The sequence below is a fragment of the Siphateles boraxobius genome, unplaced genomic scaffold (assembly GCF_051911475.1).
Source record: "Siphateles boraxobius isolate OS27281-9 unplaced genomic scaffold, OSU_SipBor_1 7, whole genome shotgun sequence".
In the NCBI taxonomy this organism is placed as follows: Eukaryota; Metazoa; Chordata; class Actinopteri; order Cypriniformes; family Leuciscidae; genus Siphateles; species Siphateles boraxobius.
The window spans coordinates 18,045,043-18,064,727 of record NW_027509197.1 but is presented as its reverse complement, the minus strand read 5'-3'; the positions used below and the strand labels follow the sequence as shown (position 1 = coordinate 18,064,727).

Sequence of the window (19,685 nt, the reverse complement as noted above, 5' to 3'; positions counted from 1 at the left end):
TAAATTCTGCTTGAAACCGGTCTAACCCAGGTCTTTGAAACCTCAGCATGAAGATCTGGGAAGAACGGTAAGCACCGGCTAGAAGGTTGAGGTCGTGCAGACAGAAATCTATCATCTAGATTGCTTTTAATTCTAGAAACCTGTCTATCAGCTGGCCCCTCGATACTGTTATTTTTTTTTTTTTTAGCTTTTCAACAGCCCGAGATAATACATCCATCAAACCTTCTTCATTTGCAGTATAATGTGATAAACTAGTTTTCTCTGATGCAAAACTTTCGACATCCAGCTCCTCAGAACTGGAAAATCTCAATTCAACATCATCATGTGCCTCCACCCGGGCAGAAGTAACCGCCGCAGCGCGTGCTTCCAGAGCCGGGTGAGAGGCACTAGATCTCGTCGGAGATAGCTGAGATAGGGCGGAGCCCGTCTCAACGTCGCCAGCGAGATCCATCTGCGAGCCCCAAGACAAGCGCCGCCGCTCTGCCTCAACAGAAGCGGGACCCGATCCTCGGGGAGCTCGCAGCAAATCACTCTCCTCGAAGAGCGATCGCCGCGAGCGCAGAGTTCTCAAGGGAAAACGCTCGCAATGCTGACAATCGACTCCCTCGAGAGCCGACTGGGCATTGCTGCACTCCCAAACAAGCCACACTTAGCTCGTGTGAATCCCCACCCGTGATGTACCGAGTGCAGGGGGGAACACACTTCTTATACTGCTCGCTCATATTGGTTTTTTTATATAAAATATATATAGTGAAAACTCCTGACAAAACAGACAAACACAATCGACAGATTCAGACACACACAGAGCTGCTGAAGTAACTAAAGCTGGCATATTGTGTACTCAGGGGATATTTGCAGCTTCCTGGTCGATGACGTCACACGCCGTACGCTCATTCTCTCCATTGACTGATTTCATTCATGCTTCAGACGCATCGCGCTGAGGGCGTTCCCACTGCGATTTCACGCAGCGGTAGTCCCTGAAGGGGAACCGATGTTCTACAGAGAATGGAGCTCATAGTGCTAGTTAGTTCGTCTAGTTCATCTGTTTGTTTGGGTTCAGGCAGCAGCTGGGACAGATCAGATAAGCTATTTGAGAAATGATCTATGGTGGATGGACGAATTGTTCTACCTGGTCGATAACGTGGTGCAGCATGACATATTATAGCAGTGCGTAATATGCAAGTTACCAAGTAGTGGTCAGTGACATCATCACTTTGCGCTACAATATCTATATCGGTTGGATCGGTTCCATATGATATAATTCAATCGAGTGTATGATTAAGACGATGAGTTGGTCCGGTGACGTTTTGCTTGACCCCGAAGGAGTTTAATAAATCTGTAAACGCAACCCCTAACGCATCATTTAAATTATCTACGTGTATGTTAAAATCTCCAACAATTAATGCTTTATCGACGTTGACCAAAAGATCTGATAGAAAGTCAGCAAACTCTTTTAGGAAATTGGCGTAAGGCCCTGGCGGTCTATATACGGTAGCCAATACTAGAGATAATGTGTTTTTTTTTTCTTACATCTAAGAGCGTAACATTTAGCACAAGCACTTCAAACTAATTAAACCTATGACGAGTTTTCTGAGTAACATTAAGGGTATCTCTGTAAATTGTTGCAACACCGCCGCCACGACCGATAAGATGGGGCTCATGCTTATAACAGTATCCTGGCGGAGTAGACTCATTTAGACCGAAATAATCATTTGGTTTAAGCCAGGTTTCAGTAAGGCACAGAACATCGAAATTATTATCTGTGACCATTTCATTTACAATTACCGCCTTAGGTGTGAGCGATCTAATGTTTAGGAGACCTAGCTTTAGAAATTGTTTTTGTTCACTACTAGCGAGATTTTTTGTTTTAATAACAATTAGATTTTTTCTAGATCCCGCAGTAGATTTATTATTTGATCTTAGTAAACGAGGAATAGACACAGTTTCTATGCAATGTTCTACACTAGTATTAATATCAATTAAATTGGTGCAGTAGAGACTGTGATTTGGATTTTTGCTTACTAGTCAAACGGTATTTAACATCTTGGAGATGTTATCCGAACAATGTGCATCCTCACAGTGACAAGCACTTAGACACAGACTATCATACAAGTCAGACTTTCTCATCTTGTCCTCAGTCCCTTTGATCAGATCCAACTAAAGAACGCACATCTGACTGCAGATGTGTGGATTTTCCCCTCTAATTTACTGACAGAGATTATACAACCTAGGTTAATTTATATAATATTGTATAACTACATTTCTGAAAAGGTATTTTTCAAATATGTCTGCCAGTATGTCATAACTTTCATTAACAAGAAGCTAGAACATTCCACCCACACAAGAACAATGGCCAATTCAAACCTAGCAAGGTTAAGATAAGCCAATATTGCTTTGTTGTTCTGTACTAATGGAAGGGCAGCTTTTATTGTGAACTGTTGGTTCCCTTTCGTTGTCACTCCGAGTTACGTTGGATGACGACGAATGGGGTTTCGCTTAGAAAGCCTATCAACTTCGAGTATTACAAAACGAGCCTAAGGCAAAGAAATGCCATGGGTCTGCGGAATTTGCATAGCGTATCTCCGCCCTACCTCGTGGGTATAAAAGGAAGACGCTGGCAACATGCAGATATGTTTTCGCTTCGGAGCCAAGTTAATTCTTCGTTCCACAAGCCAGCTCTGAACTGTCAGCTTCTTACAGACAAGCGAGATTCTCTGGTGTTGGTGTGACGGCAATCTCCCGGCGAGTGCGCGCTTCCTGCTTATCTGTGCAGTGGTTTGCCAGTGAGTGTGTTTCTCCCAGGGCGCTTCAACACTCTCAGAGTTTTCTTTTCTCTAACAAAAGAGCTCGCACGTGGCATGTCTTTTTAAAGACGGCTCGCCCGTGCATTTCTGGTTGCGGTTGACTCATTTCCGATTTTGATGGGCACATTCTCTTCTCTGCGTGCTTGGGCTTGATCACGCTAGAGCAGCGTTTGTGGATGACTCATGTTCTCCCCGGGGGAACGTGACCATCGCGTCATAACGGTCGAGAGTCAATGATCTCGTTTGAGAGAGAGTCCCCTCATCCACACCCCGATCTAACACTCTCCACGTGAATTGCTACTTCGGCTGGTGGCCAGGGTGACCTGAGGGTGTTGGCGTGGAACAAAGGCGCCGACTATCCGTCCATGCCCCGCACCCCCCTCTTTATTGACGCAACCCGTGAGCGATCAGGGGGCGCCCGCGGGCCCGTCTTCGGACCCCCGCGGGTTTCCTTTGACGTTCCAGAATCGGATCTGTTGTCCATCGCAGCATCACAGGGCGGGCAAAAATCTGCCACTTTCGGGTGTGCATATGGCATTTGTCGAGTCAGATCCTGAGATGACGGCCATGTTTTCCCGGGACGATTGGTTTTGGGGTGGCCGCTGACTCTCGTCGCCGTCTAACCCCAATTCCTTTCTTCCCGGATGTGAATCTGATCATCTCGAAATCCTAGAAGACCCCCATGTCTTCCAGCTTCATTGAGCGGCGCGCCGCCATTGACCTTGCTCCCCCTGGGTCAGGTGATGTCCACCATTCAAGCCTGTGGCTTAACCTGTCCGATGTGCAGGATGTCCGGCGGACCCGTCAGCTCGACACCCTCATATCCAAGGTCGGCCCTTCGGCGGTGCGGTTGAGGGCTGTACAACAGTTCTCAACCGCCCATGAGCAGACTGAAGCAATCTGCCCCAACGGCCCCGCCGTCCGGTCAGATCCCTCAGTCTGCCCACCGCCGAAGGCGCCCCCCCGCGGCTCCCACCCCGCCCGTTCACCGGGGCTGGCTCTGGAGGCCGCAGGGGGACGCCACAGCCCTCTCCTGCCCCGCCCCCCGCTAAACGCCGGGCCAAGCGGCGCTCCTGAGACAGGCTGCTCAGGGATGATGGTCACTTCTCAGGAGATGGTAGCAGGACCACTCCTTCCCCCGGTGGAGGGCCTAGGGAGAATCCTTTGTTTTCCACTTCCCGCTGCTCACCCCCGGGTGGGCAGCACCGTATTGTGGTTAAAGAAGAAGTGACATGTTCATCCCTGAGCACACAGAGTTCTCGGACGACACGGTGTGCCGCCTCCGAGCCGTGCACCCCTCGTCCCCCTCTGTCCCAGAGCCGAATGACAGCCCCCGCCGTCCCCAGACCGTGCCGCTCTCATCCCCCTCTGTCGCCAGACCCCTGGCAGAGCAGACCCCCGTGGAACGTTCGTCCTTCCCTGGTCTCCTCTGTCAGGTCGCGGTCAATGACTATGCCCCGACACTGGGCCACTATGCCGTCCACGTCCGGGACAGTCATTCCGCCTCGCTGCTCCACCGACGGGAAGTCTGTGGTTCGCATGACCCCGCTGGTACAGTTCTTGGGAGCCTGGTTAGAGCTTCCCATCCTGTCCCGCTGGGTCGCGCGAACAATCAGGCTTGGCTACGCGATTCAGTTTGCGCTGTCTCCTCCCCGCTTCAGGGGAATCCGCTCCAATATGGTCGGTGGCAATGCCCCTATCATGAGAGTGGAGGTTGCCACCCTGCTGGCGAAGGGTGCAATCGAGACTGTCCCTCCAGCCGAAATGAGGTCCGGCTTCTACAGCCCGTACTTCATTGTCCCGAAGAAAACCGGTGGGTTGCGGCCAATCCTCGACCTGCGCGTGCTGAACCGCTCCCTTTCACAGGCTGTCGTTCAAGATGCTCACTGCCAAGCGCATTTTCGAATGTGTACGGCCCCAGGATTGGTTTGCAGCGATCGACCTGAAGGACGCCTACTTTCATGTCTCCATTCTCCCTCGACACAGACCGTTCCTGCAGTTTGCTTTCGAGGGGCAGGCATATCAGTACGCAGTTCTCCCATTCGGGTTAGCCCTGTCCCCTCGCGTCTTCACGAAGGTCGTCGAGGCAGCCCTTTTTCCCCTCCGGGAAAACGAGGTTCGCATCGTGAATTATCTCGACGACTGGCTGATCCTAGCTCACTCTCGAGATCAGGTCTGCGTACACAGGGATTTAGTGCTCCGGCACCTAGCCCGTCTGCAGTGGTGGAAAAAGTACTGAAAAAACATACTCAAGTAAAAGTACCATTACATTCCAAAAAATGTAGTGCAAGTAGAGTAAAAAGTACTTGTCCAAAAAACTACTTGAGTAAGAGTAAAAAAGTAGCTTATTTAAAAGTACTCATTAGTAGTGAGTAGTGAGTACTGAGCTGCAGATTCTACCCCTTATAATAAACACTGTGCACTACAATTTATAAATTAAAAAAATTGCACATACTGTAATTCACATTATATTTTGTTCTTTGTCAGAAGGATTGAAGAATATCTATCATCCATCTTTTTAAAATGCATCATATCAGTACACTCATCACCATTTAAATCATATTATTGGGGGGGGGGGGGGGAGCATTTAAAATTAGGCGAAAAGAAACTGGGCCTGAGCATGCTATTGTTGCACATAAAATATCAATATTCATAACTGTGCAAAACTAAAACTACTCAATAAAGTACAATTTCTGAAAAAAACTACTTAATTACAGTAACGTGAGTATATGCAATTCGTTACTTCACACCCCTGCCCGTCTGGGCCTTCGGGTCATCTGAGAGAAGAGCAAACTCTGCCCCATGCAGAGGATCTCTTCTCTCGGTATGGAAATCGGTCGCCATGTCCGCGCAGCTTACGAACGAGCGTGCGCAGTCACTGCTGACATCAATTGCCTCGAGTTGTTGGCTGTACGTTTTGCTCTGCACCGCTTTCGTGCCGTGCTCGAGGGCCAACACGTACTAGTCCGATCAGACAATACCGCCACTGTAGCGTACATCAACCGCCAAGGTGGTCTCCCCTCCCGCCATATGTCGCAACTTGCCCGCCACCTCCTCTTATAGAGTCAGAAGCATCTGAGGTCACTTCGTGCCATTTATATCCCCGGAGCTCTGAACTGTGTAGCCGACGAGCTCTCACGGTTTCAGCTCCTCCCGGGGGAATGGCGGCTCCATCCCCGGGCGGTTAAGCTGATTTGGGACCAGTTCGGGGACGCACAGATAGATCTGTTTGCCTCTCACGACTCGACCCATTGTGCCCAGTTTTATTCCCTGACCGAGGGCACGCTCGGCACAGATGCTCTGGCGCACAGCTGGCCGCAGGGCCGCAAGTATGCGTTTCCCCCAGTGAGCCTTCTTGGTGGTGCTAACCTCGCAGTGGTGCTAACTGCCCTGCGGAGTGCTCCCTTTGAGCCTCTGCAATCAGTGGAGCTTAAGTTCCTGTCAATGAAGACAGCGCTCCTGGTTGCACTGGCCTCCATCAAGAGGGTAGGGGACCTGCACGCATTCTCCTTTGACGAAGCGTTCCATGAATTCGGGCCGGCTTACTCTCACATGATCCTGAGACCCCGGCCTGGATATGTGTCCAAGGTTCCTACCACTCCCTTTGCGGGGCCAGGTGGTGAACCTGCAAGCGCTGCCCCTGGCTGCCTTGGCACTGCTCTGTCCAGTTCGCGCCCTCCACGCCTATGTAAACAGAACGCAGTGTTTCAGGACCTCAGACCAGCTCTTTGTCTGTTATGGTGGGAAGCTGAAGGGAAAGGCTCTCTCAAAGCAGAGGTTGTCTCACTGGATATTGCTTTGGCTTACCAGCAGCAAATTCGACCGTGCCCCCTTGGTGTGACTGCCCACTCGTGACTGTGGCGTCCTCTTGGGCTCTAGTGCATTGCGCCTCGCTGACAGACATCTGAAGAGCTGCAGGCTGGCCGACACCGAACACATTCGCCAGATTCTACAATCTCCGAGTGGAGCCAGTGTCCTCTCATGTACTCGCTTCAACTAGCTAGTACTGGACCCGCTCAGGTGTCTTCGCTTGCTCGACATTACACTCCACGGACTGGATACGTGCGATATTCTCCTCAGGTCGGCGCCAGTGTCTTTGCCTGCGCGTCGGTTAGGTGCCTCCCGTGTGCATGGTCCCTCCTCTGAGCGACCCCCACATGCGTATTTCCACTGTAATCCTCTCTGAGCATGTGTCTTTCCCTTGGCAAGCCACCTTGCCTCCCCTGGGGTTGAAATATTCCACCTGCGGCTGGACACCCCAGTGTTCTCCATATGCATCCTTCGGGTCATATGTGTATTCTCTAAGTCCCCCCCTCTGGGTTGGCATTAATTGCATATTCCCCTAAACCTTGGGATATGCTCCCCAGTGTACCTTGGGCTTCCTGTGCTAAATAGGAGTCCTTTTATCCGTGCCAGTTTCACGACAGGGATCTCAGATTTACGTAGGGCACTGGAAGACAGCCGAGAAGGTGGCGTGATTAGACTGGTAACCCCATTCGTCGTCATCCAACGTAACTCGGAGTGACAACGAAAGGGGAACGTCTCGGTTACGTATGTAGGGAACGGAGACGTTACGTCTGCCTACCACTTTCCGCTGTACCGCGGGGATCGCCTGAAGCTCAGTCTTGGCTCCTCAGCGAAGAAACTTATCTGCATGTTGCCAGCGTCTTCCGTTTATACCCACGAGGTAGGGCGGAGATACGCTATGCAAATTCCGCAGACCCATGGCATTTATTTGCCATTGGCTAGTTTTGTAATACTCGAAGTTGATAGGCTTTCTAAGCGAAACCCCATTCGTCGTCATCCGACGTAGCGTCTCCGTTCCCTACTCAGGGAACGAGGGTTACATACGTAACAGAGACGATACTTATGTAAAAAATAGCTTTGTTTCAAATTCTGTACATCAAGATGTTCAAAAATCCCACTCAACACATACGCCTCCAAGACTTCTGTGCTTCACTGCTCATACAGGCAACATCAAACCTTTGATAGAGCCCAGTTATTCAATGACTGGTAGCGCTTGCCCACTGACATATGGAGCAATTATTTTTACAGTAAATTATGCAAATACATAGACGTCACTAAGTCATCCATGAATTCATGTTTCATATTACATGGCAGTTTCATCATGTCTGAGATAAAGATTATGCTGTTGGAAGTATTCATTATTGCAGAATGACTTTCTGCAAAAACAATTCCAGGGTTTTAGGTTGCATCTGATTATTAAAAAGGAAATGCATTTCATATTTCATTAATTTATTTGATTATGTTTATTTGGTACTCACCAAATCATAGTAAAAAAGTAGATTCTATCAAATTAAGCATGCTATTAGTTATTATGAATAGTGTTTTTAAGTGCATTCCTTTTTTTCTTCTAGCTAATTGTAATTTTCTATGTTTTGATTTAACGGTTATGAAAGGTTTCATTTATTGACATCACTAGTTCAATTTGGAATATTACCTTCTGTGCAAGAGGGTCCCCCGTAAGCGGAGTGAGTGCAGTCGCACATGTAACCGCTGCTCTTCTCAATGCATTTCCCCCGATTGTGGCAGAGCCGAGCTGAACTGCTGCAGTGACCAGCACACCCTGAACTCACTCCAGGTGTCACTTTGGCCCGTTCCTCCATGTCAAAATTCACTCCATTCATGTTTAATGCCCGAATACATCCGAGAAAGCCTCTATGTGTTGTGGCTGTGCCCCCTGAGAGATGAGAGAGGAAATTATGGAAAAAAAGAGTAATCAGACATTTTTTTCAGAGGCAGATGCACTAAATGACAACTACTACTGGACTGAATGAAGAGTAACAAACAAATATAACTCTTTTCTTTCTGCAATGCACTTTCAAAAGGTCAGTTTTACCAACAAACAGCTGGTTTCCAAGCTGAAGGCGAAGGTGTCCGTCAGGTGGTGTTTTTGTGATCCGCAGGGGCAGCTGGTCGACCTGCAGGCAGGACTCTTTCACATTGCGTTCGGCACGAACCCAATGCCACTGCCTGTCGTTCAGTGGGACAGGAGATTTGACGGTCAGGACTACTGGCCCGTCGCCCGTGTTAAAGGAGAAAGTCACAGCTGAGGGAGCTGGGTGCACAGGAACATGAGGATTTGAAAGCAGTCTTAACAAGTAGAAAAAATAACACTTCTAAAACCGCTAACAATAAAGCAAAATCTGCCTGAATTCTCAACCCTGACCCCTGGAGATCCCCTTTCCGGCAGAGTTTAGCACCAACCTTGATCACACTGACCTGCCTGTAACTTAATAGTAATCCTGAAGACCTTGGTTAGCTTGATTTTAATTAACACTTCAGGAAAAATGCATCAAATTTATCAAAGTCAGTGAAAGGATTTTTAATATTACACAGGATTTCTATTTCAAATTCTGTTCTTTTGAAATAATAATAATAATAATAAATATTTATTGAAAAATGTAACCAACCTCAAAGCTTTGAATAACTGTATATTAATACATTTTTAACATTTTTAATTTGAATAAATTAACATTATTTTATGCATTATGGACAAACATGAATTAACACAGTTAACAATAATATATTTGTAAATTAAAATTAACACTTAAAATAATAAATGTTGTAAACATTTTTATATTGGTATAGTCATCATACCTAATGTTAAGAAATATAAACTTATATAAAAGTATTACCTATTACATTAACAATCAGCCAATCATAGTTCAAGGCCCTGCTTCCACTCAAATTTCTATCCCTCCATTGACAGTTATGCAACTACCACTTTGACATCAAAAAGATAAAGGGTTAGTACACCCAAAAATTAAAATGATGTCATTAATGACTCACCCTCATGTCGTTCCAAGCCCGTAAGACCTCCGTTCATCTTCGGAACACAATTTAAGATATTTTAGATTCAGTCCGAGAGCTTTTTGTCCCTCCATTGAAAATCTATGTACGGTATACTGTCTTTGTCCAGAAAGGCAATAAAGACATCATCAAAGTAGTCCATGTGACCTCAGTGGGTTAGTTAGAATTTTTTGAAGCATCGAAAATACATTTTGTTCCAAACAATAACAAAAACGACGACTTTATTCAGCATTGTATTCTCTTCCGGTTCTGTTGTCAATCCGCGTTCATGAGTCCGCTGACATAAGACGAGCTGACGTGTTATCTGGTGCGCCCAAGCTTTGTTTACAGTCTGAGGGAGTCAGGCACGCTGTAAACAAAACAATCTTTGCAAACATGTCTAAGGATTTCGAGACAGGGGAAGACTTGCATTTTTTTTAACCAGACATATTTATTTGAACCCGAATACACGGACGCACCAGATAAAATGTCAGCAGCGTCTTACGTCAGCAGCGTCACTGGCCTCGTGAACGCGGATTGACAACAGAACCGGAAGAGAATACAATAATGAATAAAGTCATCGTTTTTGTTATTTTTGGAACAAAATGTATTTTCGATGCTTCAAAAAATTCTAACTAACCCCCTGAGATCACGTGGACTACTTTGATGATGTCTTTATTGCCTTTCTGGACAAGGACAGTATACCGTACATAGATTTTCAATGGAGGGACAGAAAAATCTCGGACTAAATCTAAAATATCTTAAACTGTGTTCCGAAGATTAACGGAGGTCTTACGGGCTTGGAACGACATGAGGGTTTGTCATTAATGACATCATTTTCATTTTTGGGTGAACTAACCCTTTAATAAAGAGATCGGAAAACTAATCCATTTGTATTGAGCGGTTTAGTCAAAATTTTCTGAAAAGACACTTTTATACACTCTTTAAACAGTCTTTTATTTACAGATAAACATGCATCAACACACACATCATTAATGATGAAAGTAAGCTCAAGCATGTTTACTTGACGTGCGAGAACCAATGAGTAGTAGTAGTAAAATCTTTATTTGTCCCTTTGCAGGGCAATTTAATCAGCTTCAAAACTCACCAACATAATTTTTTTTAATACATCACAAAAACATCACAAACATCACATCACAAACCAGGAGTATTTACAATTCTTCTAGCTACTATTAAAGTTCACGGTACCTTTATCTTTGTTTCAGATAAGTATTTATACTCATAACTGCATTTGAATGAGGTTCAATTCTCGTGTGTTACGCAGCACGTTTGAGCTTCTGCAAGAACCAATGAGGTGGCATGTCAAGCAGGTTCAGTTGAGCTTCTGTTTATGTTCGTTGATCAATGTTTATATGTAAATAAAAGCCGACATTTAATCTGTTCATCATATAAAGTGATTGTGTCTCTTCAGAAAAGTTGGACTAAACCACTCAATTCATATGGATTACTTTTACGATCTCTTTATGAACTTTTTGAAGCGTCAAAGTTTCAGTTGTGTAGCTGTCAATTAAGAGTACAGAACTGCTCAGATCTTTTTCAGAATATATTCATTTGAGCCATGAACGTAAGTCTAACGGGTATGTAAAAATACAAGGGTGAGTAAATGATGATATAATTTTCTTTTTGTGGTGAACTAACCCTTTAATCTAAATTATTCTATTTTAGATTTATGCGTTATATTAAAGGGAATGAATTTCTCATGAATTGAGAAATCAAAATTTCTTTTGACATGTACGAGGTCATCATACTATAAGAAAATCAAAACTTAAAACGTCCTTGTTAGTCCAAAAACAGCTTTTATTGAAACCAAGCCAAGATAATTACTAGTCTTGAAATGTGCCTAGGTGAAAGACCGCCTTTGCAGACGATTAACACCTACTTCATCATCTCAACTTTCGTGTTAGTGAGATGACGAGGAGAGAAGAGCAATAAGTGGATCACTGGACTAAAAATAACATTACCTCCTAAAGGATCCTAATGCTAGGAATGTGGTTATTTACATTCAACAATGTGAATGTCTCAGTTGAGCATTATTTATTTTTATTCGGTACATTTCACCTATTCTTTGGTAAATCAGTCACAATTGTGGCACAGGCTTATCAAACAGACTTTTACGATATGGACTCGTCAGTAATGCCACAACATGTAAGTAACCAAGTTAATTCTAATTCCTGATCAGTGACTAGTGATTTCTGATACATGTATACAGTCAGAAGTTCTTTGTCTCAAAATCGTTTATTGCTGTTTGTGTCAGTAAAACCAGTGACTAAAGGGTCAACTTCACATTGTTTCTCTTAATAGGAAAAAAATAATCTGTTATTTAAATTGTGATTAATATATAGAAAATGATCAAAGAACGCTCTCTTACAATCGCTGGAGCTGTCAATCAAACAGTGCGAGTCTATCAGTGACAGTTCTGCACTCTCGCAAAAACTCCCGTTGCATTCAAAGAATCTTTTATTTACATCATGTTTGCACCTAGTTATGATGAAAGTATTCGTTAGTGTGCAGAAATCGACTTGCAAAGACGAGATCACTGCATTCATGCGCTCAACATATCTGTTATAGGCTACATGCTCATCACAGAAACCTTTCATGCCTTGAACTAATTATAATGCTATAATCAAGACTTTTTCTGATTAGTTAACCTTGAGAGCTGTAATAGTAAAAATGTGCCTAAAGTTTTTGAGAGTTCCACATGTACTAACACAGATGTTAGCCAATCAGCAGTGGGCACTGAAGTCTCAGTGACAGACAAACCCCTTCAAACAGAGTGTTCAAATCAAAGGCTAAAATCTCTAAAATCAGAGTGCTTTTTATTTTAAAAATGCTTTTTATTTCTAAATGATGACAATTTTTTATTTAAAAATCATACTAACATTATAAGTGCACCCAAGGAAACATTATAAAATAATCAAATAATGCGGTTCATGACCCCTTTAAATTATTTGTGCAATTATATTTCTAAAACAGAAACTTTAATATGACATTTCTACAGTATTAAAGTATGATAATGGGACTCACAGCTCAGCTCAACCCTAATAAAGTCTTGAATGCCCATGTTTTCCAGGAAGACCCCGGAGGGGGAAGCAGTCTTGAAGTAGAAGGAGACATCGAGGGAAAGCTCTGCCTGAAGAGCTGGGAACTGCAGACTTGAAGCCGCTTGATAAAAAGATACAGCATTCCACAGGGACTCTAACAGGGAGGAAGAAAGATAAATGTCATATATTTGATAGTCTGGACCTTTACCTATTATTTTTATAAATATAATTATCTGCTATTTGTAGTCTTTTTTCTTTTTCTTTTCTTTCTTTATCGTTTCCTCTTATTCTCTTTCAAACATCAAACCTTGGCATGTTTGACAACAACAGATCAGTTCAGTTCACGTACTGTCACCAGAGCACTGCAGGGGTCCTACGACATACATGGCTTCAGAGCCTAGTCTGAAAGTATCACCAATCACAATCTCCTGCACTGGCAAGTGCTCCTTATATGAGAGGACACCAGTGTCATTCTCCCTGTAGACAAAAGCACAAATTCAAAACAGTCCTATCAATATATGTATAAGGCAATGTATGAAGTCCAAAGAGACAGCATTTAGAAAAAAAAAAGACTGAACACAAATAGACAACACAAATATATGTATAGGCTACCATATGAAGGACAAGTGAATGTGATTCCATTGTCTATTTGTAATGCAGAAATCATGCAAAAATCATCAATTTACATCATCAAAGAATATGATTCCATTGTCTACTTTTAATGCAGTAATCATGCAAAAATCATCAATTTACATCATCAAAGAATAAACTAAAATGAATCATGAATATATTAGATATAAACTACTGTTAAAACAATTTGGGGTAGGTAAGATTTAATTTTTTGAGCGAAATTAATACTTTTATTTAGCAAGGATGCTTTAAATCGATCAAACGTGTGAGAAAAGAATGTATACAAAAATATATTTTAAATAATGCTGTTCTTTTGAATCTTCTAGTCATCAAAGAATACAAAAAAAAATGTATCACAGTGTCTACAAAAATATTTAGCAGTACAACTGTTTTCAAATGAGATAAAAAAAAAGAAAAATGTTTCTTGAGCATCAAATCAGCATATTAGAATGATGTCTGAAGGATCATGTGACACTGAAGACTGGAGTAATGAAGATAAAAATGCAGCTATGCATCACATAAATAACATTTTGAAATATATTAAAATTGAAAACAACAATTCCCAATATTAATGTTTTACTATAGTTTCAAGAAGAAGTAAAAACTTATTTTTAACATATAATATTTACATAATAAATAATAAATGTAATAAATTAGTGACCCTAAAATAAGTCTTATTTCAGAGTAAAAAAAACAAAAAAAAACACGGATCTGGGATAACTTCCCAAATAAAAGTAGACTAGGCTTATATTAAAGGTGTTTAATGTTTTTCATCCGGTTTTGAGCTTTGTCTGTGCGCATAATTACGCAACTTGTTATCAGTGAATGAGACCCAGTGTTAGTAAAAGTAAGGTCCATCATCTCTGTAATCTAACAGACATAATGAGTTGCATTTGCCTTGTTACCATGACACTCTGTCTGCATCACAGTTGCAAAAGTAGTTCATGTCGACACAGTTCTCTTCCAGACCGCAGGAGCACTGCTGCACCCCTGGCTGGTATCCACCCCAGTAAGTTCTCTTCTCTCCTTTGCGGTCCACCCACCAGGACAGAGGGGTGCCATCTGCAACAACACCAGACTTATTCAAGTAATGGAACCTGTATAAAGTAAGGCTCAAAAAAATGTAACATCGATATTTAATTAATGCACAACAAACTCTTTGCTTCCATTTAAGACCTGTACAATTCAGTCCTCTACCTCCTCCCAAAATAATAGACAGTTTCATGCATATTTTCGGTAATAGGCACAAAAATTAAAACACAAGGATAAAACAAAACTTTTTTTTAGCGTGTTAAATAATAATGTGGGATATAGAGACATAATTTCATATGCAATTGACCAATTCACACATTGACATTATAACGCTTTTTACTTACTGTTACCCCACTTACAACTAGCCTATGCAGCCTAGGCGTTATAAATGTAACATCAGATGACTTAAGTTATACATTTTATTGACATATAGGTAGTGATATATCAAAGATGTTAAGGTAAAATTTCAATAAGCAAATAAAAAATAAACCAAAAAAAATAAACCCCAAAAACAATTATCTATGATCCTCCCTACTGTGGTCCATTTTGAACACATGCAGAAATTGAAAGATGGAAACAATTTGTTAAAACTGAAAGGAAAGGTGGCAGTAAAAGTGACAATAATTACTTGATAACAGTGACTGGGGAATATGATACCCTTGATTTGTGTTAAAAAGAAGAGTTTGCACTCTCAAGTATAGACTTGGAAGAACTGACAGATCTTTAAACTGACATTTCAATTTAGCACACTAAATCAGAACAATTGTGATAAGGTGTTGTACTGTAATAATGACTTCCGATAAATCTTTGGTCTGCACTGCATATTACCGCCAAGTGGAATTTGATATGGGCAATAATTATGGTTTCAGACTGGGATGACTGCCAGACTGAAAATAAATATATGGATATTATTTCATTCTCTGCTAGCTTATGAACTACAAGCCATCTGTAACTTAAATAAAACTACTTTTGGGATTTCTCTTGTACATTTCAGTATTTGATCAAATCTATTGAGACCAGCCTCCTGAATGTGAGTGAGAAACACTCCCGCGGTAGTATGCCACGGTAATTACGTTACACCATAATAATTTACCCACTCCACTAAAATGAAATTAAAAACTTTGTCAAGACAACGACCCTCAAAATAAATATTTTAAATATGTTAAACAAATATGATAGAAAACAAGCAAGAAATTGTATTTTAAGTATTTAACATTAATATAAGTCTTTTACTGCTTTATGCAATTTAGATATCAAATAGAACATTTTCATCATGAATTATACTACTACTAATAATAATACTTCCAACATAACTCTATTAACATCTTAAAAATTCAATCTTTTTTTGTATCTGTTAAGAAATATTACACGGAATGTTCAACTCATATAATTATCCATTTCAGTTTAATTTAAAGTGTTTTTTTTATTCTTGTGCTGGGGTAAGTTAATTTAAAAAATCACTACACTTTAAAAGTCACTACAACGTAGGTCATGTTTGACCAATAGGAAATCTCGCTAGAGAGGCCAATCTACTTTGAATGAAACTAAAACAAGCCAATACACATTGGCGTGCAATCATTTGCATCAGCTGCGCGGCCTCGTTAGCGCGGGTATATAACGAGCAGCTGCTGCAATTGCACTTCAGTTTTTTGCTTCAGAGCCAACACTTCGATGCTGTTTTCAAGAGTGAATCTGAGAAGACAAGCCTCTTACAAAAGACCTCTTCACTTTGGTGCGGGCGTGACGGCGCAGCACCGTGAACGTTTTTTTCCTCTCTCTCTTTTTTTTACTTTCCTTATTTGAGCAAAGCAAAAAAAGCTGTTAAAACAGCTGGTAAGGTGCGCCTCTCAGAGCGCTCAACAGCTGTTTTTACAGCTGGTAAGATGCGCCTGAGAGCGCTCAAAAGCTGTTTTAAAAGCTGGTAAGACCAGCGCGAGAGAGACCACGCACAGACAGGTGCACATTCCTGTCGGTGTTAGCAGTGACTGTTCCCCTGCATGCCTCAGCACCTGTGAGAGCAGTTCCTAAAAGAGCTTACACAGATAGTTCACATCTTTTTCAAGATGACTTTCTATCTGTGTGTTTCTGGATGCGGTCTTTACCTGGGAATACGGGATGATCACAGTCGCTGCCTCGTGTGTATGGGCCTTGAACACGCTGAGGCAGCGTTCGTCGATGAATCATGTACCCATAGTGGGAAGATGACCATCTCAAAGCTGCGGTCGAGACTCTCGTTCCTGCAAAGGTCCCTGTGTGTCTGCCTTCGGGCAGTAACACGGAAGACCTGAGGATCACGGTAAGCGCACTTCCTTCGGGGAACCAACCCCCTAGGAACCCTCATCCCGCTCACGCTCTGCAGCCATTTGAGTTACCAACCGAACGTGCTGGACCGTCCTCGAGATGTGTACCAGTCGTTTCCTTTGGTGCTCCCCTCGACGACCAGTTGTCGATTGCTACATCGGAGGGTGGGTCAGACATCTCCGCGGACGACGGCTCAGAGCCGCTTCCTCCTCTGGGTGTGCCAGCACAGTCCGAGTCTGATCCAGAGATGATGGCCATGCTTTCCCGGGCTGCCAACAGGATCGGGCTCGAGTGGAACCCCCCACTGTGTCCCGAGCCCTCGAGGCTGGATGATTAGTATCTCGGGGTGGTGTGCGCTGGTTCTCAGCAACCCACCCCAGTGTCTTTCTTCCCAGAAGTGCCCGAGGAGCTCACAGGGATGTGGACGGCACCTTTTACTGCCAGAAACCGTCTCAGTGGCTCCTCCTCCCTCACCATCCTTGATGGTGGGGCAGCTAAGGGATACACGCGTATCCCGCCAGTGGAGCAGGCCGCTGCAATGCAGCTGTGCCCTAACTCCACTTGGCGAAGAGAACCGTGTCTTCCTTCCTAGGCCTGTAGGTTCTCATCCGACCTATTTGACAAGGCTTACAAGGCCTGTGGGGAAGCTGCCTCTGCCATGCACGCTATGGCGTTGTTGCAGGTCCATCAGGCCAAGGCACTGAAGGAACTGCACGAGGGTGGTCCTAATCCACAAGTTCTCCAGGAACTTCATGCCACGATGGACCTCGCACTTCGTGCGACGAAGGTTACCTCCTGGTCAGTGGGTCGTGCGATGTCCACACTAGTGGTCCAGGAACGCCATCTCTGGCTGTGTCTGGCCGACATGCGGGAGACCGACAAGCTCCGTTTCTTTTATTCCCCTGTTTCCCAGACCGGCCTCTTCGGCGATGCGGTCGAGAAACTTTGCCCAGCAGTTCTTGGCTGTACAAAAGCAGACAGAGGCTATCAAACACATTCTGCCACGGTGGTCAGCTGCTGCCTCTACCCCACCACCCGCAGCTCCTCAATCTGCTCGTCGCTGGTGGCATCTTGCCACTTACGGGCTACAATGGGCATGCAGTGTCAGGGGTGTGGACGGACCCCCAACTGCATTGGCACATCAATTGCCTCGAGTTGCTAGCAGTACATCTCGCTCTGAGCCGCTTGAAAAGGCCGCTACAGGGCAGGGACGTGCTGGTCCGTACGGACAACACTGGGACCGTTGTGTACATCAACAGACAAGGTGGTCTACGCATGTCGCAACTCGCCCGCCATCTCCTCCTCTGGAATCAAAATTATCTGAGGTTGTTTCGAGCCATGTATGTCCCCGGCGTGCTCAACCGTGTGGCAGACGAGCTATCACGAGCTGTGCTTCCGGGTGAATGGCGACTCCACCCCCAGGCGGTTCAGCTGGTCTGGAGAGAGTTTGGGGAGGCTCAGGTAGACCAGTTTGCTTCCTCAGAGACCTCCCACTGCCAGCCGTTTTAATTTCCTTCTTGCAGCAAGGGTTGGAGTGAAGGCTGTCTCTCTCCACCCTCAAAGTACATGCTGCAGCTATTTCAGCATATCACGGCCACATAGATGGCAAAACAGCTGGAAAGCACAACCTGGTCGTCACGTTTCTTAGGGGGGCGAGACGATTAAATCCTCCTCGACCCCCCTCCATACCCTCTTGGGACCTTTCCCTGGTGCTTTGAGCAATTTAAGATGCTCCCCTTAAGCCTTTGCAATCAGTAGACTTTAAGCTTCTTTCCATGAAGACTTTGCTATTGGTTGTACTGGCCTCTGTCAAGAGGGTAGGAGACCTGCACGCATTTTCGGTCGACGAATCGTGCCTTTGGAGGAGGCAGACCCAGCCCTGACTTTGCTCTGTCCCGTTTGCGCCCTGCGTTTGTACTTGGACAGAACCCAAAGTCTCAGGACCTCAGACCAGCTCTTTGTCTGTTATGGAGTCCAGCAGAAGGGAAAGGCTGTCTCCAAGCAGAGGTTGGCCCACTGGATAGTGGATGCCATCGCCTTGGCTTACCAAGCACAAGGCATGCCCTGCACACTCAGGTTGCATGCACACTCCACGAGAAGCGTTGCATCCTCCTCTGGCGCTGGCACGTGGCTCCTCGCTAACAGATATCTGTAGAGCTGTGGGCTGGGCGACACCTAAGACGTTCGCTAGATATTATAGCTTACGTGTAGAGCCAGTCTCCTCCCGTGTTCTCACCCTAAACGGGTAGAAGCACCGAGAGGCCCGGCTCTGTCAGCTTGCTTCACCCTACTGTGCACCCTTATTGCCTTATTACCCTTAAAACCTGTCAAGTCCTCCAACACCCTCGGCCAGGACATTGCGGAGCGTCCGTTGCCAGGCCTTTATCCGCTGAATCCTTGAGAGCCGAATCTGGGCTGGGTTCCATATCTGTGACCCTACGGGGATCCCATATGAGTATATTCTCCACGACTGCTCCTAAGACGGAAGCCTGTGTCTTTCCCTTGGGCTAAGTCACCCATTATTTCATATGCTGTACAACCTTTGGGTTAGTCCATATGTATTTTCCACATAATTCTTTGAAGAAGTGGGTTCCACAGCGTTCTCCCTCCTAAACAGAAAGGGCACGCTTTCCCAATGTTATCCAATATCTCACTGAATGGGTTATCTCGGAACAAAAGTGACAGATACACTCTGTGTAAGCCTCCTCTTATCGTCCTTCCAGGCAAGAAGGTGTAGAGGCTTGCACGGGGTGCTGGATGGGGTTCAGCGGCTGTGGCGCTTTGGTAGGGATTCCTATTTGTCAGTCATGACCTACGTTGTAGTGACTGACCGATAGGGAACGTCTCGGTTACCCTTGTTCCCTGGGGGAGGGAACGGAAACATAGGTCCCGTCGCCACATCTGCTCCCACCCGCCAGGGCGGCCAGCTTGTCAGGTTGGCTCCTCAGCAAAAACTGAAGTGCAATTGCAGCAGCTGCTCTTTGTTATATACCTGCGCTAACGAGGCCGCGCAGCTGATGCAAATGACTGCACGCCAATGTGT

At 44.5% G+C, this 19,685-nt stretch overlaps 1 protein-coding gene across 1 annotated transcript in view; it reads right to left on the bottom strand.

Annotated features, from left to right (window-relative positions):
* Nucleotides 1–19,685, bottom strand: part of cntnap5a (contactin associated protein family member 5a) — a 158,753-nt gene that overhangs the window by 19,108 nt on the left and 119,960 nt on the right. Inside the window, exons 14-18 of the mRNA XM_077216325.1 lie at nt 14,215–14,371; nt 13,029–13,156; nt 12,663–12,833; nt 8,665–8,883; nt 8,266–8,505 (exon numbers count right to left, since the gene is read on the bottom strand). Of these exons, the coding sequence (XP_077072440.1) occupies nt 8,266–8,505; nt 8,665–8,883; nt 12,663–12,833; nt 13,029–13,156; nt 14,215–14,371 (915 nt within the window). The remainder of the gene's footprint in view (nt 1–8,265; nt 8,506–8,664; nt 8,884–12,662; nt 12,834–13,028; nt 13,157–14,214; nt 14,372–19,685) is intronic.